This window comes from Mercenaria mercenaria, chromosome 6, assembly GCF_021730395.1.
Source record: "Mercenaria mercenaria strain notata chromosome 6, MADL_Memer_1, whole genome shotgun sequence".
Lineage (NCBI taxonomy): Eukaryota > Metazoa > Mollusca > Bivalvia > Venerida > Veneridae > Mercenaria > Mercenaria mercenaria.
Genome location: NC_069366.1, coordinates 37,109,651 through 37,131,408, shown reverse-complemented (window position 1 = coordinate 37,131,408; position 21,758 = coordinate 37,109,651). Strand labels below are relative to the sequence as shown.

Here is a 21,758-nt window from a genome sequence, read left to right as displayed (position 1 = left end):
AGGTAAGGGTGTTCAGCTTCATGTTGTGTCATGGGGCTGTATGATATCTAGAGAAGGTTGTCTTTGCAACAGTCTTGTAGAGATTGGGTGAGAAGGTAAGGGTGTTCAGCCTGACATGTTGTGTCATGGGGCTGTATGATACTTGTATAGCAGGGCCTCCACTGGGCCTTGGAAAGTTGTAGCCACTTTTTGAGAGAAACTACCAAATTGAAGCTGAATTGCTGAAACTTGGCCAGATTTTAATAAAATTCTTATAGTCACTTTCAAAAATCTTTAGCCAGTTATTTGAATTTGTAGCATTTGGCAAATGGCAGAGGAGGCCCTGTATAGGTATGAAAAAAAAGATTATTTAATGTTAGCAAATGACTTACCAGTTGCAGATTTAGTCCTGTTCTAGAGATGATTGTCTTTTTACAGCAGTATTGTAGAGAGTGGGGTGACAAAGTAGGTGGGACTTTGGTCACTTGTTGTGTTAGGGGGTTGTATGACAGAGTGACAGACATTCTGCAACACCTTGGTCAGTGATCTGAAGAAATGAGAAAAGAAAAAAAGGAAGATGATAGATAGACTAGAAAAAAGGGAAAAAGAACAAAGTAAATGTGAAATTGGACATCCAGAATGGTTGGGTCAAAAGTTGGAAATTATAATTGGTACAGGAGCAAAGACAAAATAAAGGAATCATTTTGGAAGAAGTAAATTCACAGAAACATTCACCATGTTCTTGTGAAGCTGCGTGTCAGTTTTCAAACTTGCTTGACCATTGATAAATTTTTAACAATTATTTTTGTATAATTGTAGGTCACATCAAGAAATCGAGAAGATGCTAATGAATATGAAGACACGGATGGTATGTAAAAAACGAAATCTTGGTGTTAGAGACAGCTGTTTGTGTGTATCAGGTTTAATACTAGTTTTTAACAATGGCCCAGTGAATTAAGGTCATTGTCTTTTAATAACACAAGTCCCATACAACATTGCTTCTCAGCCTTAGTAAGGAATTTTACCTTTTCCGCGTTACGTAGTATAGCGGAAAAGTTATGTCTGCAAGTTACAATTCATTAAACCGCTTCAGTAAGATGTATTGAAAAGGTAGCCAATGGTTCATTGTTTTGTCTAAAATTTGTCCAATAGAAATCATTTGTATCAGGTATGTGATATGTTGATGTAAATTTGGTCAGTTCTAGCGTGCACCTCAGTAGTACATTTAATTAAAATACGGACATTAAGTTTTCAAATGTTAGAAATTTTAAGATTAAATTTCATCTGTGATATACATACATGAAAAAAGCTTTAGATTTCAATATGCTCATGTTAGCAGTTGTTTAAAAAACTGCATAACATTTTTAAATACTGTTGTATTGTATTATTTAGTTGTCCTGTCGGGGCATGTTTCTCAGGCGTTCATGTTATTCTTATACAGGCATGAACAGAATTTGGTGGGGGCCGGGAGCAGTTTTTGACAGGTCAAATAAATTTTACAATATATGTGTGAAGTCCACACACACCACTGAGGAAGGCACTGAACTTGTTTTTTTTGGACACAGGTTTTCAGAGCTAAATTTTCTGTTTTTTTCTTGGACGTCGTGTTTTCCGGTGAGGTGGAAAATTGAGAGAGCCACAATGAGTTATAGTATCATTTGTATAACACTGTATAATTGTATAATGTGTATCGTAATAAACGGCCTCTCGTAGCCAGGGTACATGTATGGATGCTGTCTAGCTGTAAGGAAGTAGCACTGGTGCATGTATGGATGCTGTCTGGCTGTAAGGAAGTAGCACTGGTGCATGTATGGATGCTGTCTGGCTGTAAGGAAGTAGCACCAGTACTTGTATGGATGCTGTCTGGCTGTATGGATGCTGTCGGGCTGTAAGGAAGTAGCACTGGTACATGTATGGATGCTGTCTGGCTGTAAGGAAGTAGCACTGGTGCATGTATGGATGCTGTCCGGCTGTAAGGAAGTAGCACTGGAATATGTATGGATGCTGTCTGGCTGTATGGATACTGTCCGGCTGTAAGGAAGTAGCACTGGTGCATGTATGGATGCTGTCCTGCTGTAAGGAAGTAGCACTGGTATATGTATGGATGCTGTCGGGCTGTAAGGAAGTAGCACCGGTACTTGTATGGATGCTGTCTGGCTGTAAGGAAGTAGCACCGGTACATGTATGGATGCTGTCTGGCTGTAAGGAAGTAGCACTGGTATATGTATGGATGCTGTCGGGCTGTAAGGAAGTAGCACCGGTACTTGTATGGATGCTGTCTGGCTGTAAGGAAGTAGCACTGGTATATGTATGGATGCTGTCGGGCTGTAAGGAAGTAGCACCGGTACTTGTATGGATGCTGTCTGGCTGTAAGGAAGTAGCACTGGTGCATGTATGGATGCTGTCGGGCTGTAAGGAAGTAGCACCGGTACATGTATGGATGCTGTCGGGCTGTAAGGAAGTAGCACCGGTACATGTATGGATGCTGTCCGGCTGTAAGGAAGTAGCACCGGTACATGTATGGATGCTGTCGGGCTGTAAGGAAGTAGCACTGGTGCATGTATGAATGCTGTCCGGCTGTAAGGAAGTAGCACCGGTACATGTATGGATGCTGTCCGGCTGTAAGGAAGTAGCACTGGTGCATGTATGGATGCTGTCCGGCTGTAAGGAAGTAGCACCGGTACATGTATGGATGCTGTCTGGCTGTAAGGAAGTAGCACTGGTGCATGTATGGATGCTGTCGGGCTGTAAGGAAGTAGCACCGGTACATGTATGGATGCTGTCCGGCTGTAAGGAAGTAGCACTGGTGCATGTATGGATGCTGTCTGGCTGTAAGGAAGTAGCACCGGTACTTGTATGGATGCTGTCGGGCTGTAAGGAAGTAGCACCGGTACATGTATGAATGCTGTCTGGCTGTAAGGAAGTAGCACCGGTACATGTATGGATGCTGTCTGGCTGTAAGGAAGTAGCACCGGTACTTGTATGAATGCTGTCTGGCTGTAAGGAAGTAGCACCGGTACTTGTATGGATGCTGTCGGGCTGTAAGGAAGTAGCACCGGTACTTGTATGAATGCTGTCTGGCTGTAAGGAAGTAGCACCGGTACTTGTATGAATGCTGTCTGGCTGTAAGGAAGTAGCACCGGTACTTGTATGAATGCTGTCTGGCTGTAAGGAAGTAGCACCGGTACTTGTATGGATGCTGTCGGGCTGTAAGGAAGTAGCACCGGTACTTGTATGAATGCTGTCTGGCTGTAAGGAAGTAGCACCGGTACATGTATGAATGCTGTCTGGCTGGTTTGCTGAACATTGTTAAGTCTACTGTGTTAAACAGTGTCCAGAAAAAATTAAGCATTTAAATTATTTCTCAGGGAAAAAACTGAGGCAGTTACTGATGTTAGTCTTATGTAGGTGTTTCATTTGCAGAGTATATACTGTCTGTGAAAACACTGAGCCCTTTGAATGAAAAATGAAACATCGAAATATTGTATTCATGTAACAGTACTGAAATATATAATATGCATACATTAACAGTGATAACATTTTTTTTTCAGACATACTGATTGTCAAGTTGAGAAAAGGTCAAGAACTGAAGGTGAAAGCTTTTGCACGGAAGGGTTTTGCCAAGGAGCATGCTAAATGGAACCCTACATGTGGTGTGGCGTTTGAGTATGATCCTGACAATGCACTTCGCCACACAACCTACCCAATTCCGGAGGAGTGGTAAGCTTCTTTTGTCAACTTGAGACAATTAACATAAGGTATGCAGGAACACTGGTTTAGTTAACTGAGTGTCCAGGGATCATCCTACAAGGCAATTTGAGCGATATCGTTGCTTTAAAGTGGGCCACTTCGCCTAATTATCGCCTCTGGGCGAAATCCAAATCGCCGAGTTTTTCAGCGAGTTATTATCTGTTTACTTAAAGTTGTAAAACTTGATGCATATTCTAAGTTAAATTGTCGATAAATCCATAGTCAACCCTGCCTACTCGCCTGTCAAACTTCAGCCAATCGTAGCGTTAATATCTAACAGTGTCAATCAATAATATTGTAAGCTGCCGCCATTTTGAAAATTTTCAATCGGCGTGTAAAAAGCCGATAAACTTAACGAGAGCATGATTTTATGCAACAATTGTATATTATTCTTTCATTTTATTAAAGATTGCTTCAAAAATTATTTCAATTACCATAGTTACGGTCAATTTCTGTAAATGAACGGCTCGGGTACTGTGGATAAAAAATGATTTCTCGGACATAAGAACTGCCGTACAAAATATTGTAAAAAGATCGCCATTATCTACGAGTTTGATATTATTTTCTAAAAAAATAATAATTAAATAAATTAAATGTATAAATCTGAACAAGTTGGTGCAAAAATCGGGCATTATAAAAGTACGAGAATCGAAACATTAATGAAAATTTTCACGCCGTTTTGATCGTGCACCTGTTAAATTTACGAATTTCGGACATGTAAATTTCGGATAAAAATTTAAAGGCGACTTTTTCATAGCTAAGTTTATACTTTATTTAGAAATTCATGAAAATGATAATGCAAGAATCAATTTCCTTAAATAATTACTGTTTATAAGTTACAGCTAGACCCACAGAAAGTGGATATATATAGTAAAGAAACTGAATGCTATGCCGATTCTTCTCCTTAAATTTCTCAACTTCTCCCTAAATTCTGTGGAGGGAGGTCACTTCTCCCTAAAATTTTGACCTAGGATGATCTCTGGTGTCATAAGCAGTTGAAATATTGTAAAACATGAACTCAGCATGAATACAACACTAGTTAAGTTATCTGACTGTTGTATACAGCTGAATCCAGGAACACTAGTTAAGTTATCTGACTGTTGTATACAGCTGAATCCAGGAACACTAGTTAAGTTATCTGACTGTTGTATACAGCTGAATCCAGGAACACTAGTGATGTTAACTCTCTATCATATGCTATAGAAAGTCTATCCAGGAACAATGGTTAAGTTAACTGTCTACTGTTTTTATGCAACTGAAATACTGTTGAAAAATGTGAATTTAGGACAGTGGTTAAGTGACTGTCATATGCAACTGAAATAGTGTTGAGAAATGTTGTTGAGGTATATTATGCACATTTGACAAGAATTGAAACCATAGTGCAGTGCCATATATATGGCAAACAAAGACTGAAGCGTGGATTCTACATACAGAAAAACTAGTTAAGCCTTGAATAAACGGAAACTCATGTGTTAATAGCCTGAAATATCTTTCTTAAGATTATATATCATATAAAAATCGAAATACTTAAAAAAATCCAGTAATACCGTAAAATCAGCTTGAAATGTGCACATTCCTGTAACCATTTGCAGATATCTCAGTAGTAAGTAGATGGTACATACACATTTATTAACCAGGTTTTCAACGAAAACCTGAGTTATTAGATTGGGGTATGTCGTTGGTCGGGCGGGCGGCGTCAAACTGGTGTTTCCGGTCAATAACTTTAGTTTCGGTAAAGATATTTGAATAAAACTTGGTATGTATGTAGCTTATATCAAGACAAAGGCTGGGATTGATTTTGGGGTTTCTGGCGTCAAGGTCAAGGTCACTGTTACTTAAAATAGAAAAAGGGTTTCCGGTCAATAACTTAACTTAGGAATGAGCTATCATGATGAAACTTGGTGTATAGAAAACTTATATAAAGTTGTAGCTTGGGATTGATTTTGGGGTTTCTGGGATCAAGGTCAAGGTCATTGTTACTAAAAATAGGATTAGGGTTAGGTTAGGGTTAGGGTTAGCATATCTTCTACATGCATGGAGGGATTTTGATGAAAGTTGGCACAATTGTTCACCATCCTGAGACGGAGTGTCAGGCGCAAGAACCAGGTCCCTAGGTCTAAGGTCAAGGTCACACTTGGAGGTCAAAGGATACAAGAATGAAAACTTTGTCCGGAGCATATCTTCTTCCAGGCCTCCTAGTGAAACCTTTAAAACCTTTAAAAACCTTTAATTTCAGAGCAAACCTTTAAAACCTTTAAATCTTCTGAAAAAAACGTTAAAACGGCCAAATAGCCTGTAATTTTCACTCAAAACCTATATTTTTGTTCAGACTGCTTGCCGTGCCAGTTTAAAGCAAGTAATTGTTATACTACTGTATTTCTTCCCCCCTTTTAAGTGTTGTTATTAGGATACTGCTTGTGTATCTTTCATCTTGAGTTTTTCAGAATGCTGTTGTGTTCACCAGACCACATACATGTAGTAAATACCTATATATATTATGTGTTTTCAACGAGAATTCCGACAAAAATAGCCTTTATTTACTCTTTATTTTTCAATATTTTACACTAAAAGGCCTTTATTTCCATAGATTGGAGCCTTTATAAAAACCTTTATTTTTGTTCAGGCCTGCTAGGAGGCCTGTTCTTCATGCATAGAGGGATTTTGATGTAACTTGGCACAATTATACACCATCATGAGACGAAGGGTCTTGCGCAGTTCCCTTCTTTAGAATTACTTCCCTTTGTTGTTACTACAAATAGCTTATATTGTAACTTTTTCATTACTAGACGTAGGGAAAAATCGAGACCACTTTTCTGTAGTACAACATGCATGTTACATCCAATTTTGAGGTGTATTTTGACCAATCTCTACCTGGTAAGGATTTCTGTGTGGACTTACAATTTTTTTTTTTTTTTTTTTTTTTCTCTCTCTCTCTTTAAAGATTAACTTCCCTTAGTTGTTACTATAAATAACTTATATTGTAACTTTTTTATAATTGACCGTAGGGAAAAACCAAGACCACTTTTCTGTGGTACAACATAGTTGTTACTTTCTAATTTTAGTGTATTTTAAGGTATCTCTACCTGGTAAGGAGTTTTTTTGTGGACTTAGAAAAACAAAAGAATTACAATGATTACTAAACAACCACCAAATTAAAATTACATCTGCAAATACAGGTGCTAGAGTAAAGAAATTTGCTGTGACGGGCGTATATTGTGACATTCTGGCACTCTTGTTTATTCTATGAAAAGTGTTGAAAACCTGGTTTCGTGGCATTGCCGCGTTTCTTGTTTGACCATATGATGGTGGATATTTAAGTTTACAAGTGAGAAATTTCATTAAAATCTATTTTGTAGATGATTTTCTATACACAAAAATGTCATCAAAATTATATTTTCACATAGAAATATATTATGAATACTTAACACATTTTCAAATAAATCTAGCGAAAATCTGAAACAAATACGAGGGTTGTCCCAGAAAGTCGTAGACTTTTTTTATTATTTCTAAAATAAGTGACGCATAAAATAATCATTTTAACTGATGGTATTTCAATGTATACCCGACAAGACTGTATAGTTTAAAATTGAATACCTCTCATATTATTTGAATATTCTTTAAATAATGGACGGCAGTCAGTGCTAGTCGGCGCACACTCATTTTTCCTCCTACAAAAAGAAGCGGCTTCCATTTAAAATCATGTCACTTACTTGTTTTACATCTCATAGGATTAAAATTTATATCGACGTTAATTGCAATGTGTTGCACGTAATGATGTTGCATTTCAAGTCTTTGACATCACTTGCTTTAAAATTCTGATGTAAATTTGAAAGTAATGGTCGCAAGAACTTCCAGAAATTACGACGTCAGAAAAGGTTGCGGCACAGGAAGTATTAATAAAATATTGTGTAAGTCGTGGTGTGATGCCTTCACAAACAAAACGGGAAGTTGAAAATTCTGGAAGTCAGGCAAATATAAGCAGGACACTTGTCTGTACATTGTACAAACGTTTTAAGGAAAGTTGGGTGAGTGATTCAAAGAGAGGGCGACAAAATGCTTTTAAAACTTTCTGCGCCACAAACTTACCTGATGTAGTTATTTCTGAAAGTGCGTGCGACCGTGACGTTCAGAGTTATATCACTAATTTAACGAAAGTGAAGCCAAAGACTTGAAACGCAACATAATTATGTGAAACACGTTACCATTAACGAGGATATAAATTTAAATCATGTAAAATGTATATCGGGAAAGTTTCATGAATTTGAAAAGGAAGCTGCTTCTTTTTGTAGGAGGAAAATTGAGCATGCGCCGACTAGCACTGACTGACGTCCATTATTTAAAAAATACTCGAATAATATGACAGATACTTAATTTTAAACTTTATAGTCCTAGAGAGTATAAATTGAAATAACACCAGTTGAAATAATTATTTGATGCGTGGCTTATTTTAGAAATAATAAAAAAGTCTACGATTTTCTTGGACAACCCTTGTACACAACCCTAGCTTTTGTATTAGCAGAATGTTGTTAAAATATCATGATGCTTTGTAAAATTATTCTGCATTGTAGAAAAAGTTTTTATCCAAACATGCAGGACTAATTTAAGCCCAGTAAGATAAACTAAATTTATGTTTGCTGTGAATTTTGCATGGAAAGTGATCTGATCATCCATTACACAGAAAGTGTCGCAACATTTTGCTCTGATCTAAAAATAGAATTTTCAGTTTGTTACCATAAATTTATCAAGTCTTTCATGTAGAAATTTTATTGCATTAACTTTATGACCACTTTCCTTCCTAAAATATAAACAATAATAAATCATTTCCCAGCTTATTAAATTAGATAATTAGATAAAGATACAACATGGTTATTGAGGTGATGTCACTAAGTTACATCCCATTGTAATGCACATATATTTAAATTACAAACCTTGTGTGTTTTTCTCTCAACGGTTATAATTTTGTCAGCCTTCAGTACAGTTGATGTCTAAAATTTTGCATTTAATTTGGTTTTAAGACTATTATTGTGAAAGAAACAGTGTTTTGATAAATTGGTTTCCTTCTATATATAAAAACTAATCCTAAGAATTAATTTGTTTTTGCTAAATTCTTGCTGTATTCTATATAGAATAAAAGTGACTTGTTATATTTTATAGTTGTAATTTTCTGGAGGCACCTGGGTTTTAGTTTTAACTACATTTGATACCTATATATTCTTGCTAAATGGTGACAGTAAAGTCAATTATTTAAGTCTGAGTCTTAATTGAACCAGCATTGAAATGGAAACAGTGTCTGGCAACACCAAGTCTCTCCACTGTACTAGTTGTAATTACCTACCACCACACCTTCAAAAATATTTGTGAAAATATTCATTAACATGGTCTACATAATTTCTTAGATAGCTGTGTATTAAGAGCAGTGTGATCTACCAGTGGGTCTTGAACATTTTATAAATTTATATATTCTGTTTCAGGCCAAAAAGTGAATTCTCTGAAATAGATGAGGATGAACGTAAGTAAAACAGATATTCTGTAATTATCATTAATTTTTGTCCAGCCAGGTTCATTTAAGTTTAAGGAGCTTCCTTGACTAGTGATTAAGGGTGCTGACTTTGAAATACTTGCTTGTAACCACTTTGGGTAAGAGCATTACCAGCTGGTGATAAAACCATCCAGTGGATTGTCTGTGGTTCTACCAAGATGCCTGCCAGTGCCTGAAATTTAGCTTATAGGTGCATCTGTAAGTTTTCTTCCATCATTATAATTGGAAAAAATATCCCTTCATGTTCTTCTTTATGCATACGCTAATAGTTATCCTCATTTTTCCATTCTTTCCAATGAAAAAAAAATTCAACATGAATGCAATTGTGTTGGAGGTAATACCATGGCATTGTGGTCAAACAGATCCTGATTAAATTCAAATAACTTAAAACTTATTGCAGAACTTAATCTAGGAGTTGCAGGTTAAATCACCAGTATGTGTAATGGCATTTCTTTGTGTATTTGATTAAAGACTTAACAGCTTTTAGGTACCAGGCATTATTTCAGGCAAGAAAGGTATCAGGATAGAACCATTAACGCTCCATAAGCCAGCTGGAAGACTTCCTCATTTGTAAGAATTCTAAAATTCAAACCCACAGCAATGTAGTCCAAGTGATCAGAAGTCATCTACATTACCTACAGCTGGGAACCAGTAGTTGGACAAAATTCCATATTTTACATTTATTATTTTCTCAGAAAAATGTTTGAGAGAAACGAAACTCACACCACATAAACTTAAGCTCCTTTTCTATCAAAAAAAAAATGTGACCAGCACTACATATGAATGTTCAATATAGGTTTCCAAGGGCTTCAGATAGGGTCATACAAAGTAGTAATTTTCCCCATGTTTTAAATCATTAACCAGATATATATTTTGACCAAGTATTGGTATTTTGATTATTCTTCCCCGCAATGCATACCAAAGAAAACCTGACTCTGAAAAGCAGCTACCAGAGCAATAAAAGCCAACTCCCCAACAACTCGAATTTTGTCTTAAACACAAATATTTGATAAATCGCAAAAATCAACAGCTCTGCATTTTTGTGATTAATACTGTGAAGTTAAAAAGTAACCCCTGTTATTAATAGGGTTTAGTTCTTTCTGCTCAGTTTGTACTTCAACAAGTTTGAAATATTGCTTATGCACATTACTGTTGTCAGTCATTCCCTAATACAACCAAATGTTGTTTTATATACACAGTTTAGGTATCACCACAAAATTTAACATAGACTTTATAAACAAAATAATGATCTTGATCAAGCAGTTGCAGAAATAATACTGATATAATATCATCGTTATGCTTGTCTAGAATTGGTCCTGTCCAGATACTTGTTCCCAACCAGTAGGTATGTCTGTTGTGCAAATTGTGCATATTTTACACAACAATGGATGTCATTTTACTTGGCCATAGTAATTTGGCATACTTAATTGGAAAACTGTAGTGCACAGACAGAGTGTTTCCAATGAACCGTATTCCATTTGTTTAAATAATATCCAGTGTCTTTAAAAAAGATGTACAAGTATATAAAAACTACAGTATCTACATTCTACAGTGAAATATCTCCAGAACAAATATTTGTGATAAAACCATGATGTGTTACTGTGAAATCCTTAATATTCATAGGGGACTAATTTTCATGGATTTCGTGGTTGAGTCAATCCACGGAATTTAATCCCAATGAATAAGTAAAATTCCCATTCATTTTATATTCAGAAGTTGAAATACACGAATTCGTATCCCCACTAAATTGCTGTTTTGACCAAAACCACGAAATTTCATGCCCATGAAATTAAATGATTTTACAGTATATATACATTACAACTTGTATTAAAAGACCAGCTAAAAGAAGGACAAAATGTGGTCTCTTAGCACAGCCAGGCTCTTAATAGACATGGTCTATTGCACAAGTTTGACTGTAATGAATTTATTACTCTGGGGCGGTTAAAAATTGTTCAGTAATGAAGAATTTTATCTTTTGAGCAAGAAAGTGATTGTTTTTGTACAGAGGTATATGTTCTTTGGAGGTGACATAAACAGAGATAGTAAATTTTATATTCTCTTTTGATGTTGATTTCAGATCAAGCACCATTTGACCCAACTGGTTTTCCTAACAAGTACTACTACAACATCGAATCATGCGGGTCTCTCAAGCCAGAAAATATTTTGTTCTCTGGTCTGTCCGTCCTCAAGAATAAGCTTAGCAACCTCCAGACACAACTCAGTCATGAAATACAGAGTGACGTTCTCGCAGTGTGACATTTTCCTTCAGTGTTTCTTTGTTCTGGAGAAAAACTTCTATGAATGGCAGGCACTCACTACAAATGAATGCATCTTTGAGGCTGCTAATGTTTGAAAAAACTTCAGCAACATGTCAATTTGTGAAAATGTTTTAAAAATTATTGAACTATTACATGTCTCATTGAGATAGAACAGATCTGTGAAACATTTTTTATTTCCATAAGTGACAAGAAATTTAGATCTGTGAGGTTGTCAGTCAAAAAGGGACCATATGCTTTATCTTTTAGGCAGTGTGCCATAACGCAATGATTAATAAGAAACCGATCAACATTATTTTGTATGATCATTACCAGTCTTATTTAGAGTTGGCCTGGTTGGTTGTAATAAAACTGTATGTGTAAGTTTTAAAGTAACCATTGATTATTGTAAAACCCAATAAAACATGTAATTTATGTAAGAAATTGATACTTGCTGAAAGTAAAAAAGTAAACATATCATTTTGACGACTGTTAATCATGTGACATGGATAAACTCAGCTTGGAGTCAGGTCTAGGAATGCCACTTTTTCATTGGTTAGTTCAAATACATAGCTCAAAAACAGCTAGTTACATGCTAAATTTTTTACAATTGTCTCCAAGCTTCGCTTTATATATTGAACCAAGATTTTTTTTTATCATAGGCATTTACTATTAGTTTTTCGAGTTCTTGTGGTACAAATTTTAGCATCTGTGGTAGGCACTCTGCACATATTTTCATAGAAGTCAAGACATCTGTTGTCTTGTTTTTACAGCTATAATGATTTTCTTAAAAGAAAAAAATTCTAGCATGTGGCCAACCAGATTATTGGTTCTATGCAAAAGCATTCCTGCTATTTTGATAGAAGTTTTGTTGAGCATCTTGGGAGTTTCCTTTGCATAACACTCTTTTACTAATGAATGAGGAAATAATTTCATTTAAAATTATTTTGCTTTTTGTGCAATTCATTTTCTCAGTGTATAAATATGGTCTTCAAGTCCAAATATTTTAAAGGGTTCCTGTCACAGGATTTCATAAAATTTGGCATACCCTGAAGGGGAAATTTTAGTAGTTCCTTTTATAAAATTTTTTATAATTATATTGTTCTGCAATTTGTACAGCTCACAGTTATGATGTGATGTCATCTTTTCTCAGTACCATTTACTTGTTGAATGGAAGTAAAGCATATAAATATGTTCATTTTTCTTGTTTATATATTATATGTGAATGTTTTAAAAAAAAAGTTTAACAGTGTTAACTTCCATTCTCAAAATCTTTTTAGCTCATCTGATTTTTTGTCGGCGTTGGCGTTGCCAGGTTAAGTTTTATGTTAAGGTCAGCTTTTCTCCTAAACAATCAAGTTTATTGTTTGAAACTTGCAACACTTTTTTCACCATCAATAGCTGACCCTGTACAGCAAGAAACTTAAACTCCATCCTGCTTTTTGCAAGAACTTATGGCCCTTTTGGACTTAGAAAATCAGATTTCTTGGTTTAAGTTTTTTGTTTAGGTCAACTTTTATCCTAAACATCAAAGCTATTGCTTTGAAACTTGCAACACTTTTTTTACCATCTTTAAGCTACCCTGAAACATCAAGAAACATAACTCCATCCTGCTTTTTGCAAGAATTATGGCCCCTTTTGGACTTAGAAAATATCAGATTTCTTGGTTAAGTTTTGTGTTTAGGTCAACTTTTCTCCTGAAAAGTCAAAGCTATTGCTTTAAAACTCAGAACAGTTATTCGCCATTAAAAGCTGACTCTGCACATCAAGTACCGTAACTCTACATTGCTTTTTGCAAGAATTATGGCCCCTTTTGGACTTAGAAAATCATGGGTAGGACAATATTTCTATTATACAGAGACAAAAAATCAGATCAGCATCTGCGACCGCAAGGGGATGCTCTTGTTAATAAATGAGCTGCACAATGAGAAAACCAACATAGTGCGTTTGCGACCAGCATGGATCCAGGCCAGCCTGCACATTCGTGCAGTCTGGTCAGGATCCATGATGTTCGCTAACAGTTTCTCTAATTCCAATAGGCTTTTAAAGTGCACAGCTAGATCCTGACCAGACTGCGCGGATGCGCAGGCTGGTCTGGATCCATGCTGGTCGCAAACGCACTATGTTGGTTTTCTCATGGTGCGGCTCAAATAATAATAAAGCTATTGGACCAGGAGTTTTATGAGATACAGCAACTCCAGTTTTAGAGTGAAAAGTAAAGATGCAAATTCACTAATCTACATCTACATCTTTCACCCAACCGTCGATTTCCGACTATCACTGGGCGGCGCTGTCAGAGAAACTTTCTGCAAAAAACATAATTTGGTGGGTGTGTTGGGATGGAGGTGTGTGAGGTGGTGCAGTTGCGGATAAAGTAACTTGTGTATTAATCCTTAAAACTGAAACTGCAGAGTTAGTTGATACAGGATTTAAGTGAATTTTGATTAAGTAGTTTTGTTCCATTTTAGGAAAAATCAGCATCAATTTCAGAAAGTCTTCAGGACTACTGAGAAAACTTGATCTGTACTCTTTTTGTCTTTACCCATTTTATTCAAGAAATAGTTGTGCAAAGGAGTTGAACAAATGAAAATTTCTTGTGTATTTTCGCCTACTTTAGTTCTTTGTCATACCTTAGATTTCGCTCAGTAGATTCATGGAGGTGCACAGGAGGTTCACGAGAATATTGAAGTCATCACATGAGACCAAGAGATCACAAACAAGTTTGAAAATTGGTCATCTGAGATAAAAAAAAAAAAACAAAAAAAAACCTAGGTCATGGTAAGCGTTGGCACAGACAGTCGCAGCTTTTGGCACTGTATCAGCCAATAAACTTTGTCCCTTTAACTTATATATCCGAAAGGGAACTTTGGTTATGTATAAATGATCGACATCCCGAACCTGAATGTGAGGAGCGTGGGTGTGTCTAGACGTATGTTCTAAATTATAGGTCTCGTGCACAATGTGTGTTACTCGTGTCGCATCTAGACTTGCGTATAGATGCCCTTTGTTCAATATTTAAATTAAAGTCTCAAAAACACGAATGGTATTGTTTCATCGGTGTAATTAAAATCATTTTAACGTTAATTTATAAATATATGCAAAAATGAGACTATTGCGGTGTTTTACATAATGTCTGTCTGATAGGAACGAGTATATTGGTCATTAATATTTATGATGAATGCTGGAATTTCAGCCATGATAACAATTTTGGACACTGCATTTATGGTTCTTGCAGAGATCGTAAACGTTTTTGGCAAACAAAAGTTACCAGTATGTTATGGATTATAGTTCCTCAGAATAAAAGTGGTCACAAAACCCGATTTAGCAGACGAACTCTGTATGTCTTGACTTCTGTTCTAACCCTACCCATCATGTTTGTAAAGTTCGTAATTTTTATATTGTACATAGAGCATTAATAATTTTATATCGGTAAGATTGGGCCTTAAAACTTGCACTTACAAAGGCAGACGACAAGTCCTTTATTTCACGAAAACAAAGAACATCAGCATCCTGAGAACGTCTGGCATTAGTTTGGTTTAGGATTCAAACTTGACGGACATCCCAAAATCATACAAAACTTTTAGAATAATTTTGGAGAAACGCCTTTCATGTAAAGATAATGCTGGTTTGTCTTTAACTCATAAATATCTAATTTTCTACATTCAGTAGTATAGAGTGAGAATTATTTTCGGTTTGGCCCTTCGCTGTTTTCATGTACAGATGGACGCGTAATGAAATATCAAACATTCTAAGGATTCCGCAGTTCCCAAGAGGACTCTCCATCCCTACATTTAAAGTAGCAGCCATTTTGTCTCGGGCGTGTGGGGTGGGGGTGGGGGGGGGGGACTCTACACATAGACATTACATTAGCAAGCGAAATACTGTAGAGCATAGTATTCAGCGAAATAAAATTCTTGCAACATTTATTGTTGTGGCTTATGTCCGTCAGTTTTTGAGTATCGGAACTGTTTAGTTAATTAAAAATTATAATACTTATAAAGTGTCAAATTACCTCAGAATGCAGGTCTCTTATGCGAATGCCCTATGATGTTTCCAACGACAACGTTGTTACGACGACGTTAACGCTAATTACGTCATAATATCCATAAGACATGGGACTTTCCTGGAAGTATGCTTCGCCTCTGGGATCCGAAAAAGAACACCCTGTAACGTCAGCGCTTCAAGTTATATAAGTGGGACCATAGGAGTACCAACAGCGTAACATCAATGATTAACAACATGCATTTACCGCTGAAATGGGATTTACACATCTACTCAATATTACTCGAGGCCGCAGTGCACACCACCGCCATTCTTTCCAAGTACCGCCAAACTATGGAACCGCGTGCCGTCGAATGACCTTCCTGCCATCTGCTTTAACCTTTTAATTGTAGGTTGTTTTGATTTAATTAATGTCCGTCTTCAGTCAGCCGAGTACATATTCGATAATACCCATTATTACAGCATACATAACTCCATTAGTGCTATATCCCCGGTCTATATTAAACACGTGTTAACTGGGATAATGCATGAAAATGAAAATAAAGTTAAAATTGATTTCTGATCTCGTGTAATTAAACACTTATTGAATGGCTTGCCGGTCAATAGTCAAAACTATTGGCATACCGTCCTTCGGACGTCGGGCAATAATTTTACCTATTGACCGGCAAGACAGTCAAGCAGTGAATCGTGATTTCTATCAATAATGTCAATGTGACTACCTGGTTTTAACTGAACAGAAATTGTTATTGCGGTATATATTTGAAAGCTAGAAAAATAACATTCCTATTTCGTGTAAAAATACTAAACTTCTGTGATCATGTTTGCGAAATCCAGCTATTTTTAACGCCTTTGTCTTTGTGCAAATTCATTAATGTGACCTCCGATTGAAGATGCGCCCTTATAACGCACAATTTACGATTGCATGACAACAGTCAATTTAGTGCAGATTGTATATCATAACCGCTTTAATGCGAAACAATATGAATGGAAATGCAGTATATTTTATTACATGTGGAAATACATCATTTTGCCATAAAATATAATTTCGAGTTGTTATAAATCGCATTAATTTTGTATGCAAATTAAAACAATTCTGTGAAAGCTTGAGTAGCTTATTGTATTTCACATTTGCACTCCATCTGTTGAACTGCCGTGTTTAAATGTAAATTAAGCGGTAGCACTTTGATGTTAAACTTTTGAAGAAAACTGTTTTAAATTAAATTGCATTGAGGAAGAATACATCATGGACTTTTGCACTTTAAGTTTGTGATTATGGGGACTGCGGGCTGTATCCGCTCATAACGAGGTTCGAACCCAAAATTTAGGATTCAGGGGTAGTATACATATGAACCCATTGCTTCCTTGTAGATTTTGCTTTATTGAGTCGTTGCCGAAAGTCAAACCCTTTTACCGCCCAGGAGCTTCTGTCTGTTTGAGCGACAGACCGGGCTTTGTAATGATGTATTTCCGTTTCGTTTTTGGTCGCGTGGGGAATTACTAGCGGGGTCGGATTAGGACAGGGATGAATATCTGTTTGCCCCGTGGATATATTAAGCGTTTCGGTTTGTTTGTTTTTATCTGTATACGGAATATCGTGTCCGATTGAGAACATTGTCATTATCTTGACTCAGATGACCTTCATGACAAGAAGTTGTGAAGAGAACCGTAGCTCAAAGATCAAGGCCACGCTTACAGGTCAGATATTGTCCATTCTTGTCCGGAATATATTTAGGATTCAAAGATTTTTCGCCATGTTTTCGGAAAATGTCCAGATGAGCACTTATTGTGCATGACGAGATTGTACAAATGCCGCATCCCAGCTTTTAGGTTAATGTCACGTTTGGCTTATTAACTCGGTCCACAACCATAATATACAACAGGACATTGGTGTATAAAGTTTTAATTAATAGGGAGTGTCCGTGAAACGGTAATTGAATCTTCTCTGATTCTATTTCCCCAAGTCATGAAGACCCTAGACGGTTAGTAATCGTGTTGTGCGGGTGTTAGCGGACCAACGAATTCGTTGATTGGTTTTATAAATTATCTTTTTTATTTCATAGAGTTCGTCCGATGTATAACAAGTAGGGGTCTGCAACGTAAATCTTTTACAAACTGTGTTCAGCACGCGACATTTCGACACGGTAAATGTGGTCATTGTTAGATACTCGACACAGGTGTACGTAAATTTTGGCAAGCTGGACAACATGATTTCGCATTATCATTTGTACTAAAGTCGCACTATACGTTGTATTTAACTGGGGAGATATGTCCATCCACCTCCTACTAGCCATTGGTCAGTGTCAGATATTTGATACATTGCAGTGGTCACTCGGAACACGTTAAAGTGGCTTGCCCGCACATTAATTGTTTTAGGGTGATGGGAATGAATTACTGTATCAAAACTTACATTTTGTGAAAATGGCATTTGGTATAAACCTATTTGACACGTGAAATTTTGCACAGTATTCTTTTAAAGTGCCAAAGTGATAATTTAAAGGTGTCAAACTTTTCCGACACTTCTGGTATAATTAAATATTAAAATTGTTAACATAATCTATGAATACCAACAAATAAGTTTTATGAAGCAGAGGTATGGATCTTAGTTTTGCGGTTTTTTGGTTAGGTTATGGGTTATACAGTTCAAAGTAAAAGTACACGCACTGACTGGTATTTTAAAACAAAAAATCGAATAAAAATCGTAGTAAGTGGCATTTTACCAAATATTATCATGGTGCAGTATGTTGAAAACGTTATTTTAATTTCACTTTTTTCTGTGTACAAATTACAAACCTTATTTATATTTTAAAATGATAACTAAAGAAATAACCACTTAATCATCGAAACTAGTTGTTAAACCTTTATTACATTTCGCGTATCAAAGGGGCAAACGAACAGAAGCGTGCCTTCACGCGGACAACCAGTTAATTTGGCGATTGACAGAAAACGGTGCGCGCGCTACCGACTGTAAATTGCTACTATTTGTAAAAAAAAGAAGATAGATATACGAAAGTATGAAAGAAAATTCATAGGACAATGTGATTTTTTGGGGAAAAAGATAGGGGGTTTATGGGATATAAATCTGACAGCGATTTTGTTGATTGATTAAGTGAGTACCCGAGCCACAGTATCTGTCGCGCAATAATTTAATTTTCTTTTTTTAATTTTGGTTTAAGCTGTACAGAAGTAAGTTATAAAAAAGTTATGAAAATACAACTGAAATGTTATATTTGTACACTTACGGCGAAAAATTGAAAGGAGATATAATACGTGCTATATTTTAAACAATACAAAATGTAATACATCGCGAAAGACACTGAAAGTGGTATTTGGTGAAGTTTTAATGTTAAGTTGGAAGCGAGATGGTATTTTCATTGTACTTTTCCGGCATATTATTACAATATAACCCCGAGTGCGATATATGTGTAGGCACAGCTTATGTTTTGTTTAAACAATGATATATTATTTTGTCAAATAAATTGAGAATATAACAAATGTGGGTTATAAGATTTGCAATATCTTGGAAAGAAACATTATGGAGTAAGAAAAATGAAACAGTGTGTCGGAGTGTTTACCCAAATCGGGATATTAATAATTTTTGTAAGTAGTTTTCTTTTTTAATTGTTGTTATATTACACACACATATATGAATTAATAAGGTTAAGTATTGTCCCTTCCTAACAAAGCTATTCACTCACAATTTAAGATCTTTCTATCTATAATGCCATTCACTCACAATTTAAGTGCCTTTCTAACAATTAAAGTAATCGCTCTTTTGCGTGAATTTTTTTAGATATTATTTACATAGATTTTAAAACAAAATGCATCTCTCATATAATGAGAAATGGAAAGCATTACAGACATTTGTGAAAAACGTACGAACAATGTCGATGTTGAAGCACTTACTAAAGAACTTTACAAGGATATTTTGAAATTGCATGTCGTTTAGCTGATACCAAAGGCCACTTCTTTTTTTACACATTTTTTCCCGAGAGAGAACTTCGTGCAGAAAGAGAAGCTTAGCGATTAGAAAACTATTTGTCTGTTACTGGTATTAAATCAGTACATTTAGAAGTGCAGCTGCAGTGGCATGATGTGTTAGAACTGAACACTCGTGTGTGTTACACGCAGTTCGTTACTACCTGCAGTCGTAGACTGATTTGTTTTACAGACTTTCGGTCACTTTGATAAAGAGTAGCGTATAGATTTCTGTGTTATTGAATATATCTGCTCTTGCTTTTTTTATTGTAGAGAAAATTTGATAGCTAGAAATTATCTTATAACATCTTTATCTTGTAAAAATAGATATTTGAAATTCCTCAATCTTTTAATGTTATCAAATATGTTCTCGTTTCACAGGTAAGTCTATAGACGAGACTGATATCTTGTTTAGTTCTACATATTGAAATATATAATTTCTCTAAAAAAAAGTCTCGTCCCTCTTTGTCTTAAATGAGCTCGTCTGTTATATGTTATAGGATGAGCTTAATTTATTGAATAGGGATGGAAACCCCATCATACAAGTATGATTTGGTTATCAGATGCATCCGCCAGTATCAAGCAATGCTACACCAATTGTACTGTTTGTAGTGGCTAAACAAACACCTGTCTCATCGGGTATCTTTTAATCTAAACAGTGCTAATCTGTATGTAAAGTGACTTAAAGTGTTCGGCAGGTCTATCAAAGGAAACATATCATTTCGTGGCTTTAGCAATTTATCACCGATCTATACCCAAACTTTGATCACTCTATAAATTTACACCAGTGTGATGAACAGTCAAGCCTTCTGTTATAAACTATAGATGAAAATAAAGAGAAATAAACACACGAATAAAATATAATATCAACTACCGTAGCGTCCTCGTCTTAAAAGGCATCCTTGAAAATAAAACAGATTTTCAACTTCCATTGAAATTCCAAGTTGCCTTCAAGTGAAACTTTATTGTCCTTATAATTTGGATTTTCATAACGGAAAAACACATTGTCCGCATGCATGTACGAAATTAAACTGGATGGGGATCGGGTACCTCAATTCTAGTTGTGCGGCTACAGAATTTGATATTTTACTCTTGCCTACTTAAATCCTGTACTGGTATAAAAGTTTAACTTTCCGTTTTCCCCAGACGATAAGAGTAGATATTAGTTATTTAATATGTTTTTGATGCGCAGTGTTTAATGGTATGATCAAAGATTATCTAGCAAACGGTTCAGGAGGTACACAACTGATTATTACACAATTTTAAACTTTTCAAAATTTAGACATCAATCTTTTTCAATGAGTTTCCTTATTGCATTATTTTTAAACTAGAAGGGATAGATGTTTAAAACTGAAAACGTGTTAAAAATGCCCTAATAAAATGTAACCATTCAGTAAGAATATGTTAATTTCTGTAAAAATTGCCGACCAATGACAACGCTTCATTCCGTGACTGGTCTCAAAAATCAATTTTAACACTTTGCGGCTTATACCGACACCTGAATATGAATGGTAGTGACTCCAGCTGGGAACCTTGATCCCCAGGTTAAGTAGAGGCCGCTACCACTAAGGGAGATCTTACCGCTACAATCACCAAGCCGTACTGCTCCAGATTTATTTGCATAAATTTATGTAAGTTCCATCGTGCTTTATTTTTGTTAGTGTTTACATTAAAAGACCATTTAGCCGCTCTTGCAGAAAACATATTGCAACATTAAACAAGCTACGGGAAGTTTATACAACCTTGGCAACCACAGTCCAAATTATTTATTGTCCAACAGTTCTTCCAAGCACCTTTCCCGCATTTAACAATGCACGTCTGCAGATAAATACACAGCAGCGAGGACCGTTCGATAAAGGAAAAGTGATCGCTTACTCAGGAGACCTTTTGTTTAATTTTCCGGATAGCTCAAGTCCGAACTACATGCAAAAGTACTGTGCCAAGGTGTCCCGGTATTTTTTGCAGTTACTGTAAGTGGTTAATTACAATTTGCCTATGTACAGACAATGTATAGAAATACTGTTTTCGTGATGTTCAATTCACTATATTAATTTTTTTTAAAAAAATGGCCATTGTTTCAGGTTAAAAGGTCAACTCATTCATATTCGACCCATATTTTGTTTTAGATGCTTTTGAAATCTGTGCCTGCCAGTAAGTTATCCTAAAAGAAATCTGGAAGAAAATCTGTGTAATCTGGACAAAGCATTTTATCCCCCGCATTATATGTTCAGGTGATATGCTCTACGCCCTCTTTCTAC

The 21,758-nt window shown here is 35.9% G+C and overlaps 2 protein-coding genes across 2 annotated transcripts in view; both read left to right on the top strand.

The window, feature by feature from the left end:
• The window catches only part of LOC128557687 (DNA-directed RNA polymerase II subunit RPB3-like), a 37,769-nt gene extending 25,472 nt beyond the window's left edge, over positions 1-12,297 (top strand). The window contains exons 5-8 of the mRNA XM_053545639.1: positions 799-847; positions 3,531-3,699; positions 9,201-9,238; positions 11,346-12,297. Coding sequence (XP_053401614.1) covers positions 799-847; positions 3,531-3,699; positions 9,201-9,238; positions 11,346-11,524 — 435 coding nt within the window. The 3' untranslated portion in view covers positions 11,525-12,297. The remainder of the gene's footprint in view (positions 1-798; positions 848-3,530; positions 3,700-9,200; positions 9,239-11,345) is intronic.
• A 6,639-nt stretch (positions 12,298-18,936) lies between these two features.
• LOC123549083 (A disintegrin and metalloproteinase with thrombospondin motifs 18-like) overlaps positions 18,937-21,758 on the top strand; it is a 106,226-nt gene continuing 103,404 nt past the window's right edge. The window contains exon 1 of the mRNA XM_053546759.1: positions 18,937-19,122. Coding sequence (XP_053402734.1) covers positions 19,072-19,122 — 51 coding nt within the window. The 5' untranslated portion in view covers positions 18,937-19,071. The remainder of the gene's footprint in view (positions 19,123-21,758) is intronic.